The sequence below is a fragment of the Haliotis rubra genome, unplaced genomic scaffold (assembly GCF_003918875.1).
Source record: "Haliotis rubra isolate DU_JTF1 unplaced genomic scaffold, ASM391887v1 Scf529, whole genome shotgun sequence".
NCBI classification, from domain to species: domain Eukaryota; kingdom Metazoa; phylum Mollusca; class Gastropoda; order Lepetellida; family Haliotidae; genus Haliotis; species Haliotis rubra.
The window spans coordinates 596,282-623,203 of record NW_025767223.1 but is presented as its reverse complement, the minus strand read 5'-3'; the positions used below and the strand labels follow the sequence as shown (position 1 = coordinate 623,203).

Genomic DNA, 26,922 nt, shown 5'->3' with positions numbered 1-26,922 from the left:
AAATGGGCTTCACGCTTTGTACACATGTAGAGAATCGAACCCGGGTCTCCGGCGTGACGAGCGAACGCTTTAACCACTAGGCTACCCCACCGCCCTGCAGTCCAACTATGTACACTGACGAACGGATAAAAACACGGAGATACCCACCAGATATGCTCACCATATATCAGGCAATAGGTTGTAAACTTCGTTGTGGTTACACACAGTCGGCTGCAACACAAAATAAACGATGGATCCACAACCCGACACATACAGACGCGGGAAAGCGTATCAAAGGCCGTCTTATTGTCTGGTTAAATCCCATGACCTTCATAGCGTGACGAATTTCGTCTCAAGGCCGTCGTATTGAACCTCGAGACTTAACTTGACCTTTATATCACGTTATCTCACACAGCCCCGTCGCTAGCCCGCATCGTAGCTCTTGCGTGATTCACAGTCGTGTGTACATGTTGGCAGGCTGCATATCGACTGGTCAGTGAGGAGTGACGAGACACAAGAGAGTGACGAGAGACAGGACAGTGACCAGAGACAAGGAACCATGGCTTGGGGCTGTTGCTGGATCATCGTCGTAGTTGTTTACGGTGTTGTGGGTGTGTACCTGGGAGTCCCGAGTGTTGAAGGTAAACATCTGCAGTAGTGCATTATCAGCTATACACACTATTGTCCCGTGTTTATGTCAGGTGATTGGTGTGCTGTAGGCGTCTAAGGTTGTTACTGGTCCCGTTAGATGTTGCAGAGTGTATGCATTACATGCCATCATGTTTGAAAATCAGGGCAGTGTTAGTTGGCGTAATGCATTCAGTCGTGACAATAGACTGAAAATTGACACCCATGTTGATGAGGGAACACGGACCACAACTTGCTTAGTGAGTGTGGTAGAGTTATATATAGCTTTGAACAACACTGCAACATATGTAAGGTGGGACAAATGACGAAGTGACTGAAGTCGTCGACGTTGAGTTTGCTTTCAGGAATTCAGGATATCTCGCTTTCTAGCTATGGGCGGAAGTCGGTGGTTCGATCCCCCTGCTGCGTCCTAGCAAACTTTGGTGTTACTTGTTGATACCCTTGAGGGTTCTATGGTCTGCCACACAGTTCCTGAACCACATCATTGTCCCTCCTACAATGCTAAAGCCCTAAATGAAGCAAGTCTAGGTTTCATCAGGTTTCTGAATCCCCCTTCTCACTGCGGCTCCTTTTCTATTTAAATGGGTTTATTTGTTACTGTCAAAATTATATATGTTCAGAGACTAAGCGTTAGTCTAAGGGTACTAGAGAAAGGAGGGTCCACAATGTACTGGTTCTGAGTGGGGTGCATGCGGAGCTACAACATGAGTGACCTAGTTCTTAATAAAGGAAGTTCGTATTCGCACAGTAGCAAGCGCGCACACAAGCACACGCATGCACGCACATGCACATCCACGTTTAACCGCTCGTATTCATGTATGCAGACACTCACGCATCTATTCTGTCCCTGAATCCATATTGGGAAACAAACATGGCATAGTGGGGACCTATTTTATCCCTGAATCCACATTAGGAAACAAACATGGCGTAGCTGGGACCCATTTTATCCTTGAATCCATATTAGGAAACAAATATGGTGTAGTGGGACCCTATTTTATCCACGAACCCATATTAGGAAACAAACATGGCGTAGTGGGGACCTATTTCATCCCTGAATCCATATTAAGAAACAAATATGGTGTAGTGGGGACCTATTTTATCCACGAACCCATATTAGGAAACAAACATGGCGTAGTGGGGACCTATTTTATCCCTGAATCCATATTAGGAAACAAATATGGTGTAGTGGGGAACTATTTTATCCCTGAATCCATATTAGGAAACAAATATGGTGTAGTGGGAACCTATTTTCTCCCTGAATCCACATTAGGAAACAAATATGGTGTACTGGGGACCTATTTTGTCCCTGAATCCATATTAGGAAACAAATATGGTGTAGTTGGGACCTATATTATCCCTGAATCCAATTTAGGAAACAAATATGGTGTAGTGGGGACCTATTTTATCCCTGAATCCACATTGGGAAACAAATATGGTGTACTGGGTACCTATTTTATCCCTGAATCCATATGAGGAAACAAATATGGTGTAGTGGGGACCTATTTTATCCCTGAATCCACATTAGGAAACAAATATGGTGTAGTGGGGACCTATTTTCTCCTTGAATCCATATTAGGAAACAAATACGGTGTACTGGGGACCTATTTTATCCCTGAATCCATATTAGGAAACAAATATGGTGTAGTGGGGACCTATTTTATCCCTGAATCCATATTAGGAAACAAATATGGTGTAGTGGGGACCTATTTTATCCCTGAATCCATATTAGGAAACAAACATGGTGTAGTGGGGACCTATTTTCTCCCTGAATCCATATTAAGAAACAAATATGGTGTGGTGGGAACCTATTGTATCCCTGAATCCATATTAGGAAACAAATATGGTGTAGTGGGGACCTATTTTGTCCCTGAATCCATATCAGGAAACAAATATGGTGTAGTGGGGACCTATTTTATCCCTGAATCCATGTTAGGAAACAAATATGTTGTAGTGTGGACCTATTTTCTCCCTGAATCCACATTAGGAAACAAATATGGTGTAGTGGGGAACTATTTTATCCCTGAATCCATATTAGGAAACAAATATGATGTAGTGGGACCTATTTTATCCCTGAATCCACATTAAAAAACAAATATGGTGTAGTGGGGACCTATTTTATCCCTGAATCCATATTAGGAAACAAATATGGTGTGGTGGGAACCTATTGTACCCCTGAATCCATATTAGGAAACAAATATGGTGTAGTGGGGACCTATTTTATCCCTGAATCCATATTAGGAAACAAATATGTTGTAGTGGGAACCTATTTTCTCCCTGAATCCACATTAGGAAACAAATATGATGTAGTGGGGACCTATTTTCTCCCTGAATCCACATTAGGAAACAAATATGGTGTAGTGGGAACCTATTTTATCCCTGAATCCATATTAAAAAACAAATATGGTGTAGTGGGGACCTATTTTCTCCCTGAATCCACATTAGGAAACAAATATGGTGTAGTGGGGACCTATTTTCTCCCTGAATCCACATTAAAAAACAAATATGGTGTAGTGGGGACCTATTTTCTCCCTGAATCCACATTAAAAAACATATATGGTGTAGTGGGGACCTATTTTGTCCCTGAATCCACATTAAAAAACAAATATGGTGTAGTTGGGACCTATTTTGTCCCTGAATCCACATTAAAAAACAAATATGGTGTAGTGGGGACCTATTTTGTCCCTGAATCCATATTAAAAAACAAATATGGTGTAGTGGGAACCTATTTTCTCCCTGAATCCACATTAAAAAACAAATATGGTGTAGTGGGGACCTTTTTGTCCCTGAATCCATATTAAAAAACAAATATGGTGTAGTGGGGACCTATTTTCTCCCTGAATCCACATTAAAAAACAAATATGGTGTAGTGGGGACCTATTTTCTCCCTGAATCCATATTAAAAAACAAATATGGTGTAGTGGGGACCTATTTTGTCCCTGAATCCACATTAAAAAACAAATATGGTGTAGTGGGGACCTATTTTCTCCTTGAATCCACATTAGGAAACAAATATGGTGTAGTTGGGACCTATTTTATCCCTGAATCCGTATTAGGAAACAAACATAGAATAGAATAGACTAGAATAGAATAGAATAATACTTTGATGCCTTTTCAGGAATTTGTGTTACATCAGCAGAGCTACTGACACATTAGAGAGATACCAAACATATTTACATAAATTCTTTGATTTAGGTATCTTCACATTTATTTAAGAGAGATATGGTACTTGGAATAAAGGATGTACGGCTGTCTTAATTTTCGCAATTGGAACTTTGTAGCGGCGGCCTGAAGGGAGGAGTAGTGAGTACGGTCAGATATGATTTTAACAGCTTGATTCACGATTTGCAACTCATATGTTGATTATAAACATTCAAATCTGACTCCAGCGATTTTACTTGCAGTGTTAACAATTTTGTCTATTTTAGATTTGAGATGAACTGAGAGAGACCCGTACCAACAATGGAAGGACAATGTTAAAATACTCTGAACAAATGCTACATAAAAAGATGACATCACAGATGGGTTAACATCAAAAGATCTCAGTTTACGCATGAGATGAAGACGTTGTTGACACTTTTTGTATAGGGCTTCAGTGTTAGAGTTCCAGTTCAGCTCAGAGTCAATGAAGGTTCCCAGATACTTATACTCCGACACTGTCTCAACACATTCACCGTTGATTATCACTGGAAGCATTTCTGTGGGTTTACTCCGAAAGTCAACTATCAGTTCCTTTGTTTTGGTGACATTTAAGAGTAAGTGGTTTTCTGCACACCAAGTCGTAAAATGATTAATGTCCTCTTTATACAGTTAATAATAATCAACTTTATTTGCTCTGAGAAGGCCACAGGCCTATAGTACATAAAGTTATGTTACATTTGAGAGGAATTTAGATCGGGTAATCATAGCATAGTAAATGAACATTGAACTATTTTGTAGAAGAACTGGATTTTTACTACTTAACAATGAGGAGAATTTTATCACATTTGGATTGACATAGTAATATCTTTTAATATATTTTGTTCGCAACAGGTCATTAAATGGACATATTAGGAGAAAATGTAATTCATCTTCTATTTCGTTAAAATTACAAAGTGTACATATTCTATTTTCTCTTTTTACCTTCATATATCTGCCTTTTTCAATCAACAAATCATGAGAAGAGCATCTGAATCGTGCCAGTGCTATTCTAAACTTTTTACCATTAACACAGGATAGATATGACTCAAGAACTATGGCATTTTTAAACAATGAATAATACATGTTTGTATTTGATAAGGATATCCTTTCACTCCATGTTTGAATATACATTTATCATCCAAAACTGTGTTCCACAGGAGATATCGCTTGTTTGAGATCAAACGATATCTCCTGGGAGATATCGTTTTGACAGTAGATTTTGTACAATGCCCTGACAATGCTATGACGTCATGTACTTGATGACGTCACAATGCTATGCCATCGCTGCACTGCAAGTCTAATGGCAGTACCATGTTCAGAGATGTACATTTGTCATTGCAAATTAATGAAGAGTGATTTTGGATGATAAATAGAATCTCACCCTCGTGTCTTCTGATATCAAATATATCAGCACTCGTTGATAAAAGTAAAAATATCCTCGGCAAGCCTCGGATGTTTGTAACTTTATCAACTCGTGTTGATATAATTGATATCAGAAGACACTTGGGTGAGATTCTCTATATCTTTTAGTCTTGTCGTTAAGGATTGTATGAATAACGTAGGTGATTCGACATATTGTGTATTCCATGTAATTCCAAAACCAATAGAATATAAATAGTTTTTTACATTGGTTGCCCAGTTTTTTTGTCCACCTTTATCATATAACAACATCATATTATAACACTTCTTGGGTAAGCGATTTGAAGGCATAATCAACAGTTTTAGCCAGGACTTAATAACTTTAATGCTTGTAAGAATGTGCATTGGGTACCTACCGCATTCACCATAAATCACTGCGCTAATAGTGTTAATTTTAACTCCGAGGAACTTTTGGCATGCGTATAAATGGATTTTTTCCATATCGTCAAATTTTGTTATTCCCCAAATCTCGGCCCCAAATGATAAAATTGGACTGACTTTGGCATCAAATATTTTAAAGAATGAAGAGTAGTTAATATAACCAAGTACGCTCAACCGTTTCATAATTCCAATTAATGCTTTTTGACCCTGTAACGCTGCATATTTTACATGCCTCGTCCATGACCGGCCACTGGTGAAATATAGTCCCAAATATTTATGAAAGCCAATACACTCCAGCTGCATACCTTTATATAACCAGTTTTCCTTTTTTGACAATTTGCCTCCACTTTTGAATACAACAATTTTCGTTTTTTCTCTATTTACAGTTAATTTCCATTTATCGCAGTAACTTTCAAGTTCATTAATTTGATTCTGTAAGCCTTTAATCGTACTTGAGAACAAAACAATATCATCTGCAAATAGCAATAGGAAAATATGAACTATATCAGGGTGGAGTTGAATCCCGTGTACACAATTAGTTTCGATTTGTCGTGCTAACTCATTTAAAAAAAAAGGAAAATAGAAATGGGCTTAGTATACAGCCTTGTCTCACACCAAGTTGCAAATCGAATGCTTCTGAATAATTATGATTACTTTTAATGCAAGCCTTAACATTTGCATACATATTGCATAAAAGTTTACTCATTTTACCACTGAGACCGTGGGTATTAAATCGAAGCCAAAGTTTTTTTCGTTGTATTGAATCGAACCCTTTTGAAAAATCTACAAATAATGCGTAGAATTCCCCCCCTTTAGAGTTTAAATACCTTTGAATAATACTTTGCAGTATAAACATATTATCTGCTGTCGTATATCCCTGTCTGAAGCCAGCTTGCGCTTCGCTGATCTTATCCATTGAGTCGCCCCAGTTTACAAGTCTTTTTTTTATTTATTATAGAGGTGAAAGTTTTACTAAATATGCTCAGTAGTGTTATGCCTCTGTAATTATTTGGATTTTATATATATTACCTTGTTTATGGATAGGAACTATTATGCCAATTGCCCAACATCTGGGGAACGTACCAGTTTCTAATATCAAATTAAAGAGCAATTCGAAGTACGGGACGATAAGATCTGCTGAGTATTTAAAAAATTCAGATATTGTTTTATCAATTCCTGGTGATTTATTACATTTCAGTTGGTTAATGCTATCTAAGATTTCATCTCTAGTAATTGGGGAATCAAGTATTACCTTGGTAAGCTCTGAATTCGGATCTGATGGGTTTTCATGCTCGAAATTATCACATGTTACATCGTCATTTTCATTATGTAAAGAGTTAAACAGTGTCCGAAAGTGTTCTAGCCAGTCGTTCATTTCGATGTTGTTTTGAGCTTCATGTCTATTATTCAGGTGTTTGAGTTCATACCAAAATCTTTTTGAATCAGATATACTGTTTACTATTACTCTCTGCTTCTCTTTATAATAATTAAGGCGTTTTTCCTTACAAATTGAATTATATTTGTTTCTTTTAGCGCAATATTGATCGTATGATTCTTTATCTTTCGATTTCCTAAACTTATTCAGAGCTCTACATCGGCCTGATTTTAATCTTTCACATTCAGAGTCAAACCATTTATTAGTTGTTGTTGTGGGAGGGCTAACTGCTTTCTTCATGCAAGAGGCGGCCAGACAGAGTGCGTCGGTCATATAGCTTTATACAGTTCTTCAGAATCAGTGTCGTTCAGATTGCCAACAATTGCTGCATCATCAGCGAACTTTACAGTTGAACAGATTGCACAATCATTAGTGTACAGGGTGAAAAGAACAGGAGATATTACACAGCCTTGTGGCGCACCAGTGTTGGTGGTTCGTTTACTCGATACAGCTCCGTTAACTTTCACGTACTGCTGTCTGTCAACAAGAAAGTTTTCGATCCACTTGATGAGGTATGAGACTAGGAAAGATGGACTGGTGTTGATCGGGTTGTGGTCCTACCTCAATTATTCATTCTGTATTGACTGTCTGCATTACAGGTGTCACTGACCAGGAGAGATGGACTGGTGTTGATCGGGTCGTGATCAGACCTCATCTATACTGACCACCATGTTTTGTTTGCAGGAAGCGGTGAGAAGGGCGAGGTGTTTTGGGAGTCAAAACTAATATCAGACTTCCTCCAGTCTGGTTACGTGAGGGAGGCTCGGCCTGTCACATCCGCCAACTCAACGGTGGATGTCACGATGTACCCCGTGCTGCTCAGCATCAACAATATCGTGAGTACCCGTATGTGACAGGAGTACTTCCAGTTCCGGAATACTGACGAATACTTTTCCTGCTTCGTTTAAAGGTAACACTCCTCTGTTTACCTGATACCGGTAGGGCAACCCATGTTCCCCTGTTACCGGTAGGGCAACCCATGTTCCCCTGATACCGGTAGGGCAACCCATGCTTACCATTTACACGATATGGCTCCATTGTATATGGTGAAGCCTGTAAAAGCAACCTCAAACTGTTAAATTCTATCCAAGGTCTAAGACTTTGTCTTGGATCTTTTAGAACTTCTCCTGTTGACAGTCTCCACGTCGAGGCAGATGAGCCTTCTCTTACACAACGCCGTATAAAATTATCTTTACAATATGTTAGAAAACTTTATTCTAACAAATCTAACCCTGCATTTAACCGTGTCTTCAATTCCCTCTACGAGGATTTCTACAACAAGAAACCTTCCCTTGTTCTGCCTCTTGGGCTCAGAATCAAACCATTCATTTCTGCTGCCGACATTGAGCTGGAAACTATAGCTCCTTCCCGCCTTCTTTCTTCTCCTTCTTGGCAATTTATGAGGCCACAAGTTGACCTAACATTAACCTCATTTAGAAATCAGAAATTAATGAATTACAGTCTAAACAGAATTTAGTCAATTAAAAAGTAAGTATAATACATAAAAATCCTTATTTACAGATTGGTCGAAAGGATGGTGGCGCAGTGGCTTGTGCCACTCTCACTGGATCCAGAACAATATCTTCTAGAATACCTGATAACAGCTCTATTTTTACAGCAGAAGCTAACGCCATATATTAACGGCTCTTAAATATATTCAAAGACATCCTAAACATAAACAATACATAATCTTTTCAGACTCTCTTTCTTGCTTTCAGGCTATGAAAAATCTTTTTTGTAAAATTCCACTTTAAGAGAAATGATAGAATTATATAATGATCTACTGGCCAATGCTACATCGTATTTTGTTGGTTACCCAGCCACGTTGGCATTTCTGGGAACACAATGGCCGATCTTGCTGCTAAGACAGCACTCAACAAATCTTTGACACCACTTCTTTTTCCATACTCTGATTACAAAGCGTCCATTAGATCTTATATCCGTGATCTGATGCAGAAGAAGTGGGACACTCAAGTAGGTATTAATAAATTACATGAAATAAAACCGTTGGTTACACCTACGTGGGTTGTCAGTCCAGATTTGAAGAGGTCATCATGCGACGATGTCGTATTGGCCACAAAAGATGTACTCATGAATATTTATTGAAAGGTCAGGATCCTCCGTTTTGCATCCCTTGTGATGAAAGAATCACGGTCAAGCATGTTCCGCTTGACTGTGTTGAATATTCCATCACAAGGGATAACTATTTTAAATCACGAACTTCGAAGGATCTATTTTATAATATAAGTTCTCATTAAATTATTGCATTTTTAAAAGAATAAGGTTTGTTAAATGATTTGTAAATAGATAAATATTTTATTATTGGTAGTTTAGATTAGCTACTGAGATTGTTAGTGGCTGTACCCTCAAAGGGGTTGAAGTATTGTAAAATAAATTAGTGTCCCCCTGAAAGGGTACGTAAGTCCCAAAACATTCAAAGTAAATTTAAATCTATCAAACCTTTTTAATCGTAGAATATGTGTGTTTTTAATGTATGGCTAAATGTGTTAAACCGCTAACGGCTGAAGGGATGGTGTAAATCCAGCTAGGGTCCATGCAGGAAGCAAATGTATTGCAAGTCCCAATGGTCCCTAGTATGGTGATCTACCTTCAATCTATACATTGTCTTGTCACTTCTAATTAACATTTTTTAGATTTAATTACTAGTTTTAAATGGATATCTGTGATATACTAGTAGTTTTACTGTTCTTCGTAGACAGGTTTTAATTTCTAATTTTATTGATATATGATATAATCATTAATTGTTCCCGTCACTATATGGCTGAAATATTCACGATGTGACGTTAAATATTAACTCACTCACCTTTACCCGAACATCCGGTATCACCGCTTATTTTTAGTATTCCATTCATATAATTGTCCCATTTCTGCTGGACCCCGCCGGGATATTGCTGGAATTTTGCTCACTCATTTTGTGAAGTGCTTGAACCAAATTCATCCAATCATCGTGAAGCCAACTTGGGTGCAAATCCGGCGAGTGATTAAAGCGTGCGGTAAAATCCATTACGCACTTTCGTTATTTGTTCTGAAACCATTACGCCTGATGGTTAATATCAGTCGTACATATTCAGGTATCTTCATCACGGATTTCGCACTTTCGTTATTTGTTCTGAAACCATTACGCCTGATGGTTAATGTCAGTCGTACATATTCAGGTATCTTCATCACGGATTTCGCACTTTCGTTATTTGTTCTGAAACCATTACGCCTGATGGTTAATGTCAGTCGTACATATTCAGGTATCTTCATCACGGATTTCGCACTTTCGTTATTTGCTCTGAAACCATTACGAAGGATGCAACTTGTAATGTTCAAGTCGTAAAGCTTATGATTTAATTCTGTCTAACATAATCGGATCAATGCGATATTGATATCATAACTTACAATACGGAGATATGATATTTACAATACGGATATATGATATTTACAATACGGATATATGATATTTACAATACGGATATATGATATTTACAATACGTAAATAATGTCCACATTTATGACAAGAACAATAAGGAACACACAAAGTTCATTTAGTTAATCCATCTATCCATCATTATGTATTTATATGTGTTTGTTGGTTGGATTATGATTTATTCATTCATATACTTTTATCTAATAATCTAACATTATGCACGAATGTGTATGTATGTATGTATGTATGTATGTATGTATGTATGTATGTATGTATGTATGTATGTATGTATGTATGTATGTGAGGTGAGGTGAGGTGAGGTGAGGTGAGGTGAGGTGAGGTGAAATTGGGTTTAACGTCGTACTTGAGAATATTTCGCTCATATGAAGACGTGCATGCGTGTGTGTATGTGCGGCTTCTTGTACTAGCCCAGACTGAAGCTGGTTTTATAGTGCTAGCCCACTGAGATACCATGCCGCAGTGAAGCATGAATACCCCACCCAGACACATTATACTGACTCCGAGCCGACCAGTCCTTGTTGTACCCATTAATGCCGTGCGCCAGGCAGGGACCAACAAGTACCATATTTTAACGTTTTTTGGTATGACGCGGTCGGGGATCGAACCCGCGACTTTCCGCTCTCTGGGCGGACGCTCTAACCACTACACTACGGAGGCGGTCTATGTATGTATGTATGTATGTATGTATGTATGTATGTATGTATGTATGTATGTATGTATGTATGTATGTATGTATGTATGCATGCATGCATGTATGCATGCATGCATGTATGTATTTCAAGTTGTAGATGAAATTGCATGATTATGTCAATTCCAGAATGAAGCCGATAACACACTGACATCAACGCTGATCTTGCTCCAGGTGTGTTCCATGGTATTGTTATAAAATAAAGTACAAATATGTCTTGATACCTTTTAGGAGCAATTTTATATCCTATGCTTAACCAAAAATATTAACATAAATTATGTATTTTCCAAAATAAAGCCCGCAATCTACCGATGTACTATGAGGAAGGACACCTTGTCTTTCTTGATTATTGCATTTGCTCTTATTAAGAAATAATTATACATTTTTATTGTAATAGAATAGAATAAGTTTATGATGATACCGTGTTCGTCTTGACCCCATTTTAGAAAAATTATTTTATCTTTTAAAAAAGTAGATCTTTTGCAATCTATCCATACCTATTTTGTTAAAGCAATGGGTCGACATTCGACTGAAATGGAATGCCTCAGACTATGGAGGTGTGACCAGTGTGAAGCTCCCGTCAATGCGACTGTGGCTGCCGGATATTGTGCCTTTCAACGCGTGAGTCACTTGACCGGAAGTGCATCAATGTAACGGATATCTAAATATATACGTACATTTGTACATAATCTCATGTTCGCATTTCCTTGTCAGCTCCACACTTGGAGGAAATAGTGATGATGATGATGATTTGCAGACGCTGAGAAGAGAAGATGCTATAAGCCCTCACGATTTACACATAAAAAATAAGAAAAGTAGCCGAAACTTGTTGAAATCGTTATGAAAACTTAGTTAATGGAAGGGGCGGTGGGGTAGTCTAGTGGTTAAAGCGTTGGCTCGTCACGCCGAAGACCTGGGTTCGAATCCCCACATGGGTACAATGAGTGAAGCCCATTTCTGGTGTCCCCCGCCGTGATATTGCTGGAATATTGCTAAAAGCGGCGTAAAACTAAACTCAGTCAGTCAGTCTGTAGTTAATGGGAGTGATTTGCTTCAGCATGTTTTGGACAAGGTTAAAGGCAGTTTTGTATATTTGAACATGCACATTTTACGTCTAAAGAAACGAAGACAAAGGTGTGCTGGAAGTATCTTTTAAGTCAAAGATTTGATCATGGTTAGATTTCCTTTACATTAAAAAAAGAGAAGATTTGGTAACTTTCAGCTTTGACATATGCAGTTGACCCATAGGGAATAAACACACTTCGTCCTTTTCCGATAGTGATGAATTTTAAATTAAATTGAACGTATTTGCATTACAGAGCACCGACGGCGGTGTCAGACCCCGTGTATGAAGAACTAGTTGACGTTTCCAATGACGGCACCGTAAGATGGGGACCTCTGATAGTCGTGTCATCAAAGTGTCCTCTTGATGTCACCAATTTCCCCTTCGATACCCAATCCTGCACAGTCGTCTTTGGTTCTTGGTTGCACACTCGTCAACAGATGGACATGAGGTTCTATACGGAGGGGGCTAAAGAGATGGATATTAGCATCTCAGAAAGCTTTCAGGGTATGCCGATGGTTGAACATCCTTATTGGACCATCATAGATGATAAGCTGAAGGCTAAACTGTTAGAGGTGAAGTATGGTACCTATGAATTCGCTATACTAAGCATTACGGTGGAGGCGAAGAGGAGAGCTTCCTTCTTCAAGCACCTGGCCATAGGACCTGGAGCTCTCATTGGGTTCCTGGTTCCCGTGCTGTTTCTACTACCTGCAAGGTCCAGTGAGAAGAATACGTTTGGTAAGAGTTGGTAAGAGTGAGTGAGTGAGTGAGTGAGTGAGTGAGTGAGTGAGTGAGTGAGTGAGTGAGTGAGTGAGTGAGTGAGTGAGTGAGTGAGTGAGTGAGTGAGTGAGTGAGTGAGTGAGTGAGTGAGTGAGTGAGTGAGTGAGTGAGTGAGTGAGTGAGTGAGTGAGTGAGGAGGAGGAGGAGGAGTGAGTGAGTGAGTGAGTGGAGTGAGTGAGTGAGTGAGTGAGTGAGTGAGTGAGTGAGTGAGTGAGTGAGTGAGTGAGTGAGTGAGTGAGTGAGTGAGTGAGGTTTTGCGCCGCTTTTAGCAACATTACAACAATATCACGGCAGGGAATACCCAAAAATGGGCTTCACACATTGTACCCATGTGTGGAATCGAACCCGGGTCTTCAGCGTGACGAGCGGACGCCTTAACCACTAGGCTACTCAGCCGCCGCCGTTTTGTGAGAATTACAAAGGACATTAACATGTTTTTGATGCTTTACGTGTGGGAAAAAGGTGGGATGGGTGCCAGTTTGACAAGCTGGAGCCCCGTGGGTTTTTAGAAACACGTTTTAAAAAACTGATGTGTCTCTTAAGTGGTGTTTCTATTCCCCGTGAAATTATTAGGGTATTCACACAGTGGATGGGTACCAGGTAGAAATGGAATGCAGAACCGTCAGGCCCTTCAGTAACATGGTTAAATGCACATAATGGAAATTTTGTTTGTTGTTTAACGCAGCACTCAGCAATATCACAGCTATATGGCAGCAGTCTGTAAATAATCGAGCCTGGACCAGACAATCCAGTGATTGACATCATGAGCACTGATCGACACAATTTGGATATGATGACAACCATACTAGCGAGTCTGACCACCCGATACCGTTAGTCGCCTCTTACGACAGGCATGGGTTACTGAAGACTGAGTGATTGAGTGAGATGGGGTAGCATAATGGTTATAGCGTTGGCTCGTCACGCCGAAGACCCGAGTTCGATTCCCCACAAGGGTACAATGTGTGAATCCCATTTCTGGTGTCCCCCGCCGTGATATTGCTGGAATATTGCTAAAAGCGGCGTAAAACTAAACTCACTCACTCCTGAAGAACAATTCTTACCAGGTTTCTTCCCCAGTGTAAATTAAGAGAGGCATCTACATTGACACACGGACGGGATACTTGTTGTTGTGGTGGTGGTGGTACACGGAAACCGGAACACCGGTTGGTACCAAGACATATGCATCGAGTTACAGATGTTTTGCTTTACTCCTCCTCCCTAGTTTATATCAGGATAATAATTCCCTCCACAGGTATGCTGATAATCGTCGGACTCGTTCTTCTCATCTCAGTCCTGGCCGAGGCCGTTCCCTTCAACCACAGCAGCACGCCACGTGTAGGTAAGCATCAGTCCTAGCCGAGGCCGTTCCCTTCAACCACAGCAGCACACCACGTGTAGGTAAGCATCAGTCCTGGCCGAGGCCATTCTCAGCCACAGCAGCACGCCACGTGTAGGTGAATGTCAGTCCTAGCCGAGGCCGTTCCCTTCAACCACAGCAGCACACCACGTGTAGGTAAGCATCAGTCCTGGCCGAGGCCATTCTCAGCCACAGCAGCACACCACGTGTAGGTAAGCATCAATCCTGGCCGAGGCCATCCTCAGCCACAGCTGCAAACCACGTGAGTATCAGTCCTAGCCGAGGCCGTTCCCTTCAACCACAGCAGCACACCACGTGTAGGTAAGCATCAGTCCTAGCCGAGGCCGTTCTCAACCACAGCAGCACACCACGTGAGTATCAGTCCTAGCCGAGGCCGTTCCCTTCAACCACAGCAGCACACCACGTGTAGGTAAGCATCAGTCCTAGCCGAGGCCGTTCTCAACCACAGCAGCACACCACGTGAGTATCAGTCCTAGCCGAGGCCGTTCCCTTCAACCACAGCAGCACACCACGTGTAGGTAAGCATCAGTCCTGGCCGAGGCCATTCTCAGCCACAGCAGCACACCACGTGTAGGTAAGCATCAATCCTGGCCGAGGCCATCCTCAGCCACAGCTGCAAACCACGTGAGTATCAGTCCTAGCCGAGGCCATTCTCAGCCACAGCAGCACACCACGTGAGTATCAGTCCTAGCAGAGGCCATTCTCAACCACAGCAGCACACCACGTGAGTATCAGTCCTAGCAGAGGCCACTCTCAACCACAGCAGCACACCACGTGAGTATCAGTCCTAGCAGAGGCCATTCTCAACCACAGCAGCACACCACGTGTAGGTAAGCATCAATCCTAGCAGAGGCCATTCTCAGCCACAGCAGCACACCACGTGAGTATCAGTCCTAGCAGAGGCCATTCTCAACCACAGCAGCACACCACGTGAGTATCAGTCCTAGCAGAGGTCATTCTCAACCACAGCAGCACACCACGTGATTATCAGTCCTAGCAGAGGCCATTCACAACCACAGCAGCACACCACGTGAGTATCAGTCCTAGCAGAGGCCATTCTCAACCACAGCAGCACACCACGTGTAGGTAAGCATCAATCCTAGCAGAGGCCATTCTCAGCCACAGCAGCACACCACGTGAGTATCAGTCCTAGCAGAGGCCATTCTCAACCACAGCAGCACACCACGTGAGTATCAGTCCTAGCAGAGGTCATTCTCAACCACAGCAGCACACCACGTGATTATCAGTCCTAGCAGAGGCCATTCACAACCACAGCAGCACACCACGTGAGTATCAGTCCTAGCAGAGGTCATTCTCAACCACAGCAGCACACCACGTGATTATCAGTCGTAGCAGAGGCTGTGCCTCTCAACCACAGCAGCACACCACGTGTAGGTGAATGTCAGTCCTAGCAGAGGCCATTCTCAACCACAGCAGCACACCACGTGATTATCAGTCCTAGCAGAGGCCATTCTCAACCATAGCAGCACACCACGTGATTATCAGTCGTAGCAGAGGTCATTCTCAACCACAGCAGCACACCACGTGATTATCAGTCGTAGCAGAGGCTGTGCCTCTCAACTACAGCAGCACACCACGTGTAGGTGAATGTCAGTCCTGGCCGAGGCCATTCTCAACTACAGCAGCACACCACGTGTAGGTGAATGTCAGTCCTAGCCGAGGCCATTCTCAACCACAGCAGCACACCACGTGTAGGTGAATGTCAGTCCTAGCCGAGGCCATTCTCAACCACAGCAGCACACCACGTGTAGGTGAATGTCAGTCCTGGCCGAGGCCATTCTCAACCACAGCAGCACACCACGTGTAGGTGAATGTCAGTCCTGGCCGAGGCCATTCTCAACCACAGCAGCACACCACGTGTAGGTGAATGTCAGTCCTGGCCGAGGCCATTCTCAACCACAGCAGCACACCACGTGTAGGTGAATGTCAGTCCTGGCCGAGGCCATTCTCAACCACAGCAGCACACCACGTGTAGGTGAATGTCAGTCCTAGCCGAGGCCATTCTCAACCACAGCAGCACATCAGACCACGTTGTAACAGATTAATTATAATGGTACAGGTATGCAGTATCGTTCTACCTTTCAGGTCTCTTCTACTTGATCACCCTCATGCTGACTTGCTGCAGCATGGTCATCTCTGTTCTGGTCAGCAACATCAGCTACAGGGGCGCCAGGCGACGGTCGCTGCCCAAGTGGATTCACCAGGTGAGTGAGTGAGTGAGTGTTTTGGCGTATGCGTTAGAGAGTGAGTGAGTATATCGGTTGGCAATGAAGCTAAAGAATGAATGAAGTTAGTATTTTAGTTCGTTCGTGAGTTATTGAGTGACTGAGTATGTATATAGGATAACGATTGCGTTAAAGAGTGAGTGAGTTAAGGAGCGAGTATTTTGATATATAAAGTAGAGAGTGAGTGAGTGTATAGGTTGTGACTAAGCTAAATAATGAGCGAGTTAGTGAGCAAGTATTTTGGTATGTGGCTGGCTGGCTGGGTTGATGATCGGGTGGATGAGTGATCAATGTGAGTGAGTGAGTGAGTGACGTATATGTCAGTTAGTGAAGGGGGAAGTCCCCGGTGATTCAGGGCTGGCTGGGTTGATGAACGGGTGGATGAGTGATCCATGTGAGTGAGTGAGTGACGTATATGTCAGTTAGTGAAGGGGGAAGTCCCCGGTGATTCAGGTTACTCACACAAAAGCCTGTTGATTAGGGCTTCCACGGGTACTCGAGTACTCAAGAACGAGTCGGGTTTAGCTGGACTCGAGTCCATTTTCAAGGACTCGAGGACTCGAAAAGGGGAGATAACTCGAATTATTGACGTTGACAGGCTGTCTGCCATGTGCTGAACATGAGCGTCCGTTAACGTCTAATATTAAGATAAGATATAACTTTATTATCCCGGAGGAAATTCTTACACATCCAAACTGTCTCAATATGAATATATAGACAATTCACAAAAATATACACAATAATTACATGCACAAAACGAATGCTATTTACACAAAAAAAACTGACATGATATAATTCAATTAACCACATAGGTAAAGAGGCTGAATAATTCTAGTTGTAATCACGTGATGGTGATTCAAAATATTTGTTGCATTCACGAATACTAGTACTTGATGGTATGAAAGACTGTCGAGCTCTGTTTTGAGGGAAGGTAATCGACAGCAGCGTCCAGAAGGAAGTAGTTCAAAATGGTGAGATCAAATGTCAACTATCAAATATAATTTTAGCTGCCTTTGTGACAATCATAGATAAAGTGAATATACTTGAAAGACACCCCAGAAATTTTGCAAGCAGTATTAACAATTTTGAAAAGCTTGTTTTAGTTGCAATGAGACAGATCCCCATACCAACATAGAAAATTGTAGGTCAACACACTTTAAATAAAGGTTTGATAAAAAACTGTCATTACGGTTTTGTCAATGCCTTGACGATAATAATGTTCAGGGCCTAGATTTTCGAAGCTCTCTTAGCGCTAAGATAGTCGTAAGTTAATGTTAATGTATGGCACTTACGGCTATCTTATCGCTAAGAGAGTTTCGAAAATCTAGGCCCTGAATCGGAAATTAGGCGAATTTCACAGTAAACACGTCATATATTGTCCATTAACAGTCATTGGTATACAAAACGAAGAGTACGGATGAAGGAACACACTTATTTGGTTTTGCAGTAGAGGTTGAGAAGATTGGTAGCCATTTACACTGACATACTGAGTTCTATGTACCCTGAATTCTTCAACCCATCTGATAATGTTTTTATTAAGGCCTCGATTAAATAGTTTACTCCTCATAAGGTGCGGCTGTATGGTATTAGTTGTTACAATCTCTGCAGATGAGAGTAAATATTATACCTCGTTTTTCACTTCTTAAAATGATAAGGTAACTATCTTGATAATTGATAGACATGGAGAAAGATAAAAATATCAAATATGTATGGGCGTATCTTGATCTGGATAGAGAAAAGAGAAAAATAACCAAATGCCGCCTGTGCGGTATATCACTGCGTTTTGCAGGCAGTACAAGAAGTACGATGAAAGAAACAAGTGTCAAGTAAACATCTAAGTACTGATTCTGACCAGTGGGAAATGTTAGTCACATATGAAGTCGGAAAGAAGTAAGTGTTCATTTGTCTGATCGGAACACATGTCATGCTAGTTACGCTATTGTTTGCTTGAAAGGTATGAATTTCGAGTACTCGGGTCCGAGTCGAGTCTCACCCCTCGAGTACTCGAGTCCAAGAACATGGACTCGTTGAAGCCCTACTGTTGATCATTTCTTTTAATACAAAAAATATGTCAAGCTCAAAATATTAAAGAAAAACAACACTGCTACTCTTCAGTCGTCTAATTATCCCGCAATATTTCTAATGCTAAAACTTCTGAGATTTAACAAACTTTGTGAGTTCCGACTTTTCTCGACAGGCATGTTTAAGCCGAAATGGTCTACGGAGAATTTTGTGCATAGACAAGTACTCGCCTGTGGACAATTTGTTCGCGGAGACTTTGCGGGAGACTGAGGACTTGTCTACGCATGAGCAACCGGAAGCTGGTGGAGGGCGGGAAATGGATACTGTAAGGACGCGGGAAATGAGAGATGTTAGCAGATATCTTAAATATATTTGTGGCAAACTGTCGGCAGACGACTCGTATAGAAACGTGAACCAAGACTGGGAGGAACTTGCACGAGTGGTCGACCGTGTCCTCTTCGTTATATTCTTCATCCTGTACGTCCTCACAGCGGTGTCCATGCTGACCGAGAGGAGGCCCTGGGCCCTTAGTCTCGAAACGCTGTAGACTTTAGGGGACATTGGGTTTGGTTTTAGACGCTGACAATATTCCAGAGGGAGGGGACCCTGGGCCCGTATTCTCGAAACGTTCCATCTAGCTACCCCACCGAATTCTTAACTTTGATCGTAGCCAATGTGTTAAGAATGGGTTTACGAGCCAACGCTTTGACCACTAGGCTACCCCACCGGCTACGAACAATTCTACGAACAATTCGAGCATAGCTAGCTTAGTTCTGGAGACCAGGAAGCACAGATAAATCATGTCAAGATGAGATCAGTCATGTCAATCAGATATTAATCATGTAGTTTTCATTCATCATGGGAGACCATATTGTCGTATATATTTCTCATGTGGAAAAAATTAGCCTGGCCTTGACTACGTCATCGCGCATAATATCCAGGGTATACGTTCCGATAAGTCTCTACTAGTGGAGATTTAACAGCACGTATACCCTGGGATTATCGAGGATGTGACCACGTGGCCTCTTGGAATATTTTATTAAACTGTCACCTTGCTTTCAGTATGAAGAAATATATGTTGCATATTTCATATTTTGTCATTAAACAGATATTTACTGAAACGTGCTTATTTTGTTGTGTTTTGTTTATTGCGGTAAAACGTCATCCACATGTACTGTACACAAAATTAATGCTATATGATGATTACAATGAACCCTTGTTAATACTGATATCGTCGTGCCACCCGTGAGGATCCGGGTTAGAACAGGTCTTCAGTAACCCATGCTCGCGTAAGGGTCGACTCACGGGATCGGGTGGTCAGGCTCGCAGACTTGGTTGACACATGTCATCGTATCCCAGTTGGGTAGTTCGATGCACATGCAGCTGATCACTGGATTGTCCGGTCCAGACTCGATTATTGACAGACCGCCGCCATATAGCTGAAATATTGCCGAGTACGGCGTTAAACAACAAACCAAACGTTGTCGTGCAATTGTGCATTATCCCATTGATGAATTGAGCGTTTTTGCGTGACGACCGAAAGTGCATATGCAAAAATATATTTTCTTCGTTCTAGTATAAGTGACATATCAAATAATGCCTGATGTAAGTCAGCATGTTGACTGAGGAAGAAATCTGCAAAAAACATTTATCATAGCTATCAACTTTTGGCTTAAGAAAGTAAGATTCTTTATAGATAACAACTTCTATATTATATATGATGTGACGTTTCGGTAAGGGTTCTTATATATACCGTTGTCACTCTTGCTTGACAACGGTACAAGAATCCATACCGAAACGTCGCATCATATATAACATAGAAGTTGTTATCCATAAAGAATCTTTACTTTCTTTATTACTCACCAACTTCTAAAATGCCAACCAAACAGATCAACTTTTGGCTTGACTCTAAAACCTCAAAACTCTACAAACATTTCAGTCCTATTCTGTACGGCATTCTACAACTCCAGAAAGATGCGGACAAAGAAAGATATGTTGCTGGGCCCCGCAAATGAACCAAAGAATCACTGTCTCGAAGATAACCATACTCCTTAATAGTATCCAGGAAGGACTGTACATTCACAGAAGGTATTTGAGACTAAAATTGATGCCACGGGGGTTCTCAAAAACTCTTAAGAAATTAATAAAATCTTGGAAAGGGAGAGAGTTTTTGCTCTGTCCAAACCTTTGATTTTTCAACAATGTACACCACTATCCCACATGACAAACTTAAGAAAAATATTTCATTTCTTAATCCATTGGGGACCCGTGAAGATCCGGGGTAGAACAGGTCTTCAGCAACCCATTCTTGTCATAAAAGGCGACAATGCTTGTCCTAAAAGGCGACTAACGGGATCGGGTGGTCAGGCTCTCTGACTTGGTTGACATATGTCATCGGTTCCCAATTGCGCAGATCGATGCTCATGCTGTTGATCACTGGATTATCTGGTCCAGACTCGATTATTTACAGACCGCCGCCATATAGCTGGAATAGTGCTGAGTGCGGCGTAAACCTAAACTCATTCACCCTTAATCCATTGGGCCTTTGGTATAGGCTTCCTGTACATGGGTGATCTGATACAGAGGACGAAGAACACTCCAGCCTTTGAACTGATTTTAATCCATTTCTTCATTTATAACAATTTGAAAAAAAATATATATAGACACTCAGTACTAAAGTACACAGAAGTCAAATAATTCATACAGTCAAGGAGAATTACAATTCCATGCAAAGTAAAGACTGGAAATCTCGCGGTAATTTGTAATTCCAAATATCTGCACAGTTTTGTGATTAAAACTGCCAAGTCAAAGAACATTGGAAGATCCTCTCTTAAAGCTGGTTCCCGCGCCACCTTGCGCCAAAGCGTAAATTGCGATATACGAGACCGGGCCCAGCTTAATCCTGTCTTTTGGTGACGTGAAGCATATGATGACGTCAGTCAGTGACGTCATTACGTATTTTTATCAAGGCATACATAGAATGGATCATTCAGTGAAACCTCGTTAATCCAGACGGAACATTACCATAGTAACCCTCCAATATAATACATTTTTTGATGAATGGGTAACAGGAATATTGTTCCTTTGTAATCATACATCTGGTCTGGAACAGGCCTGCATGGCCAACAATGTCTGAGATATATAGAGGTTTCATTGTATCATCCAAATATGTAAACAAACGGAACCTCATGAACAGCAAAGTAATTGAACTTAAATTACTTAAAATCAGATCAGATTATTTTCTTCCATAACAGACATCTTTGCGTGAAGACTTGAAAAACAATGGTTGTGCATTTAAACACTCAGAAAACTTTGAAAGTTACTGAATATAAAGATTAATAAATCATATTTGAAGAATTATTCGGTTTCACATTCTTACGTTCTTTTGAAGAAAACACACAAGTACAAATATACCCTTTCCAGTACAACCTTACAAGGTAGATGTCATGGCATTAGAAATGACATGGTGTATAAAGTATCCATGGTAACACACACTAGCAATGTCTTTATTGTCTCCATCTGGAACAGTTCACAATCATTTTCATAACTTGATACCAGTTTTCTGTCCTAAATACATTGTTACCTTACTGACAAATTACGGAAGTAAAGATTGATTTGGCTGATCAGGAATAACAGAGAAAATTTGTCATTTTTTTACACATCAAGATTTGTATGGGAAAAAATACCTGTTTAATTGGATTAGCTTTAAGGTAGGTATTAATTACCCAGTAGCCATTGTATTACCCTTCAGTTGCATTACTCTGGTGAAACTGGTTGACAATTACCCTTGTTGGTTCTATACACATATACCCAATATCATAAGAACATACAACACATAATATGAAGTAAGAATTTGTCCCTGTCCACTGTATCTCTCTGATATTACACAAGCAGTTGCAGCCTGAAACTGGAGGAATTACAGCCCAATATAGGGATGGCCTAAAAGTTGTTGTGTGGGTTTCTTCACCATTAACTATACATTTTCAATCAAACTATGCATTTGTGAAGGCAGGAAGTGTATCGACCCAAATGTGCAGGTTTCGTTTTAATATTCTGCAATCCATTTTTAGTATTACCCGGTGGCCCGGCCCGGCCCGACTTTTCTTGGCCCGACTTTTAGGCCATCCCCCCAATACATCCTCAGTACCAATGGAACCATTGTAGAGGCAAAACATCCGCCATGTTGTTTAATCATCAACACGACACAAGAGTAATACTGGTCAATGTAACAAGATAATAACATATCAAATACAAACGTTCATGTCATATTCGTAATAATAATCGGGTAATTATGGACAATATCCGAGCCATCAGGCAAAGACCATCCCCAAACGACCTGAGCACTGCACATGGCCGCTATATGTTGTATATTATCCCTGATAAGTCTAACTGCAGCAAGTGGGTTTGGGCATTACGTCTGTGTTCAAGCATAGGCCTGAATCATCAAAGTGCTAAAGGAAATGGACCTCAACATAAACAGATTGAACATGCATGTCAAGTGCATCCTTCAAATTAACTCAAGCATCCTTAAAAACAAACATTCATGTAAGCATGGTCATTTCGTAACGTATACCCTGGAGATCATCAAGGATGGGTCATTAATTGGTACAGCAAATGTCAAGGTCAAGGTCAAGGTCAACTAGATCTGCACCCTGTTAGGCAAGAACAACTGGTATAGAAATCATTACGAAAAAAATTAACTGATCTGTTCAGTTACATTCTCTTTTTTGACACTTCCTTTAGCACTGCCTCTGTTTTCGATGGTGTCAGACGTCCAAACCTTACAGGTATGGGAAGTTCAAAGACCAGCTGTTTGAAAATTTCACACCCTTTTCATTTTCCAAAACGTCTTCTTAGGGATATGAATACTAGTTTGCAGGAAAGATGGTTTTAGGTGAACTGAAAATGTCAAACTGTCATGACCATGCTATTCCACAAAGCAGAACTTTTTAGAAGTAATTAAGGTCTAAACATCATCGTGGGTCAAAACTTGATGACTGCTACATTTTTCTGTGAAATTCCGATCAATGAGCGTCACTATGAACTTCATGATAAAGGTCCAAACTTCCAAATTTGAGAAAGAAAACAGGCAAGCTGTCAGTAAATCTCATTTATATATTTTAAAGCATTAAATCATAAAGACTTTTCCAAACCTTAAATAAACCTTGAGGTTGTATACAGCTGTACAAAATTACAAAAATAATTGATTGCCAATTAATAAACATATGTCAATAAACAAATTGCAATAAAATACAATATCAAAATTCTAACTAGGTCTTATTGCAGAAGTAACAGGGAACATGTCCACCAAATGTTATGACAAGATTTAATGCACTGATCTATTTTTATGGATCAAGCAAAGCAAGGCATCCACATTACCAGAAAGATTAGAGTTTCTTTTTTGACTGGGAATATTGAGTTGGAACCTTCACTACGTCAGGAAAAGCCCAGTTTCACTTATTTAATGAAATGGACTGCGCTTGGGAATAAAAATCACAATATTGAAAATCTATGAATAGATCACTGAAAATAAGTGAAGACACCAGGTGTTCAAAGGGCTGATTGGGTCACAATTTACACTAACCCAGCCAATCACAACCTCCCTTGTACATTACTTGCCAACTTATTTCAGATAAACAGATTCTTTTGAAAAGTATTTAAAACATATGACGAAAACTGATAAAGATCTATAAAAATATGACATGCATTAAAACATGATTAAATTCATTAAATGAAATCAAATATATTACATGTATTAAAACAATTTTAAATTCAAAGAATGTAAACAAATATATCACATGCTTATTACAAATTTACACCATGGAAACAAGTCTATCATATCTCAGTTAAACCTGCCACATATCATGAGAGACACAAACAGTATCTTAAACGTCAACATTTACTCCACACAATAGAAACATACATGTATAAAACACAGAAGATTTTGACATATAGAAGAGTAACATGATAAAGTGTCGTTGCAAGAGAGTTGTAACACAACCACAGCGAGTGAATGTAACACAACCACAGCGAGTGAATGGAATATTTTTTATAAACATCCATTCTCATTGTTCCAATGTACAAAAGTTTTCAGAAAATCCAACAATTGCAATTTTTGTTTGTAGTTGCCTCCCTTTGCCATGTCAGGATTCACTGAATTAAACCATGATCCTTGTTCTGGGTGTACCAGCCCATAGGTTTTACCACAGTCACATCTGTGACGGTAGTCACTTTGTTTTTTTCCAACATCAAGCTGATGTGCATACCGAACTTGCAATTGATCCTGCACAAAACAGCTAAGACCTACACACCTCAGTCCTTGTATACACATAGCAGAACACACGTAGCAATGGAGAATATATACTTTATAACAGGCTATATATCACAGTAAGCTTTAGGCCTGGGTGACCACAGTGGTCAAAATACATACACAACCAAAGTTTATTTACACACAGATCTACATAAACAAACCATTCTGAAAGACTTGAAAAAACAAAACTGGTATCTCTATTTCATATCTAGAAATGTATCCAGTCGTCAGTGTGCTTTAAGAAAAGAAACAAACATTGGGAACTTCATGTTTCTTCTATAAATAATAAATATATACTTACATAAATGTATATATACAAGTAATAACAGTTTCTGAGAAACGAAATAAACTAGTTAAAACACAGTAACAGTATATATAGACACAAACCTGGAATGCTGACATTGATAACATCATATTAACTCTGAGCCACATTCAGTAGAAAATGTATTTGTAATACTGGATAAAGTCAACAGGAACACAATACACGTTCAGCACTATTACAACACAACATCCTTTCAATGTAGTACGTTTTCTGTACATGTCTTTGGCCCTAATGATTCAATGACCGGTATAAGATTGTCATTTCACATGCTTCACTCTAGTCATCCTCCTCAACTAAAATAATTGTCCCAAAGTATCTCAAGATGAAGAAAATCGTAATGTGAATTCTTTCTTGCTCCACAGTAGGAAATACACAATATGAATTTAATCCTACCAAACCTTAAAGCTTCATGTTAATCAGATTGGACACAAAAGGTTTTGTTTGTTGACAAAAAAACATGAAAGAGTCAATACCAATTCTATTTCTACCTTTTCTGGAAAAATCTGCAGACATTTTATTGTCAAGTAATAGTCAGTTTGGACTTTATAGAGCTAACAGTATCATCTTTATAAAGCTGTTATTTTGTAGACGTCTTTGTTCTCGCTGTACTAATATAGATATTAACCACACACGCATGGAGTTTCAGCATTTTCACCAATATTACATCACATCAATATTTGTTAGTGGAATCAAATCACCATGACAATAATTCCTGACAGAAATATCTGAGTATGACGCCATTAATAACGTTGCCTCAGCATGACATATCACACTTCTCATTAGCACATATTCTCTTTCTCCACATTAAAATAAACATAATATATGTACATTACAGAGTTTCAGCATGACATTATTTTTGCATGATAATATTGCAATATTTCTGCATGACATTGTCTCTACATGACAATATTGCGACATGACAATATTTATGCATTATCTCCGCATATTATCTCAGCATGACATTTTACTACACGACAAGATCTCAGTCTGACATTATCTCAGTCTGATACTATCTCAGCATGGCACACTCTTGGCATGACGAGATCTCGGCATGACGTTTTCTTGGCATGACGGTATCTCAGCATGATATTATCTCTGCATATAATCTCAGTATGACATTTATTTTGCATGACATTACATCACAAGATGATAGAGATCTCAGCCTGACACTATCTCAGCATGTGCTATCTCAGCCTGACACTATCTCAGCATGACGTTTTCTTGGCATGACGATCTCCAGCTGTGTGATGTGGTTTACTTCTTGCCTGTCTTGTGTTTGGCCTCCCACTCCAACTGTCTCTGTTTCTCCTTATCTCGTTCCTTGGTCGCCTCCTGCAAACGCAAGAAACGCAGCTTTCAAACTTTACACCAAAACTGTGGAAACAGATTAATCACCTAACTTACAATTTCTGCATGATTTAAAAAATTGCTTTTGAACCTGTTTGAATTCAGTGTAGAATATTATCGATACAAAGTGAGTGAGTGAGTGAGTGAGTGAGTGAGTTAGTTTAGTTTTCCGCCACTTTTAGCAATATTCCAGCAATATCATGGCGGATGACACCAGAAATGGGCTTCACACATTCTGCCCAAGCGGGGAATTAAACCCTGTCTTCGGCG

The 26,922-nt window shown here is 40.2% G+C and overlaps 2 protein-coding genes across 2 annotated transcripts in view; one reads left to right on the top strand and one right to left on the bottom strand.

Moving 5' to 3' along the window:
* The first annotated feature begins 370 nt into the window (after positions 1-370).
* On the top strand, positions 371-19,220 carry LOC124252891 (neuronal acetylcholine receptor subunit beta-3-like). The gene is made up of 8 exons (XM_046686569.1): positions 371-620; positions 7,724-7,875; positions 11,311-11,355; positions 11,693-11,802; positions 12,501-12,985; positions 14,280-14,366; positions 16,512-16,630; positions 18,849-19,220. The coding sequence occupies exons 1-8, from the start codon at positions 539-541 to the stop codon at positions 19,218-19,220; spliced, it is 1,452 nt and encodes a 483-aa protein (XP_046542525.1). The 5' UTR covers positions 371-538.
* Positions 19,221-23,238: 4,018 nt separating this feature from the next.
* The window catches only part of LOC124252890 (inositol 1,4,5-trisphosphate receptor type 3-like), a 169,861-nt gene continuing 166,177 nt past the window's right edge, over positions 23,239-26,922 (bottom strand). Inside the window, 1 exon segment of the mRNA XM_046686568.1 lies at positions 23,239-26,637. Coding sequence (XP_046542524.1) covers positions 26,560-26,637 — 78 coding nt within the window. The 3' untranslated portion in view covers positions 23,239-26,559.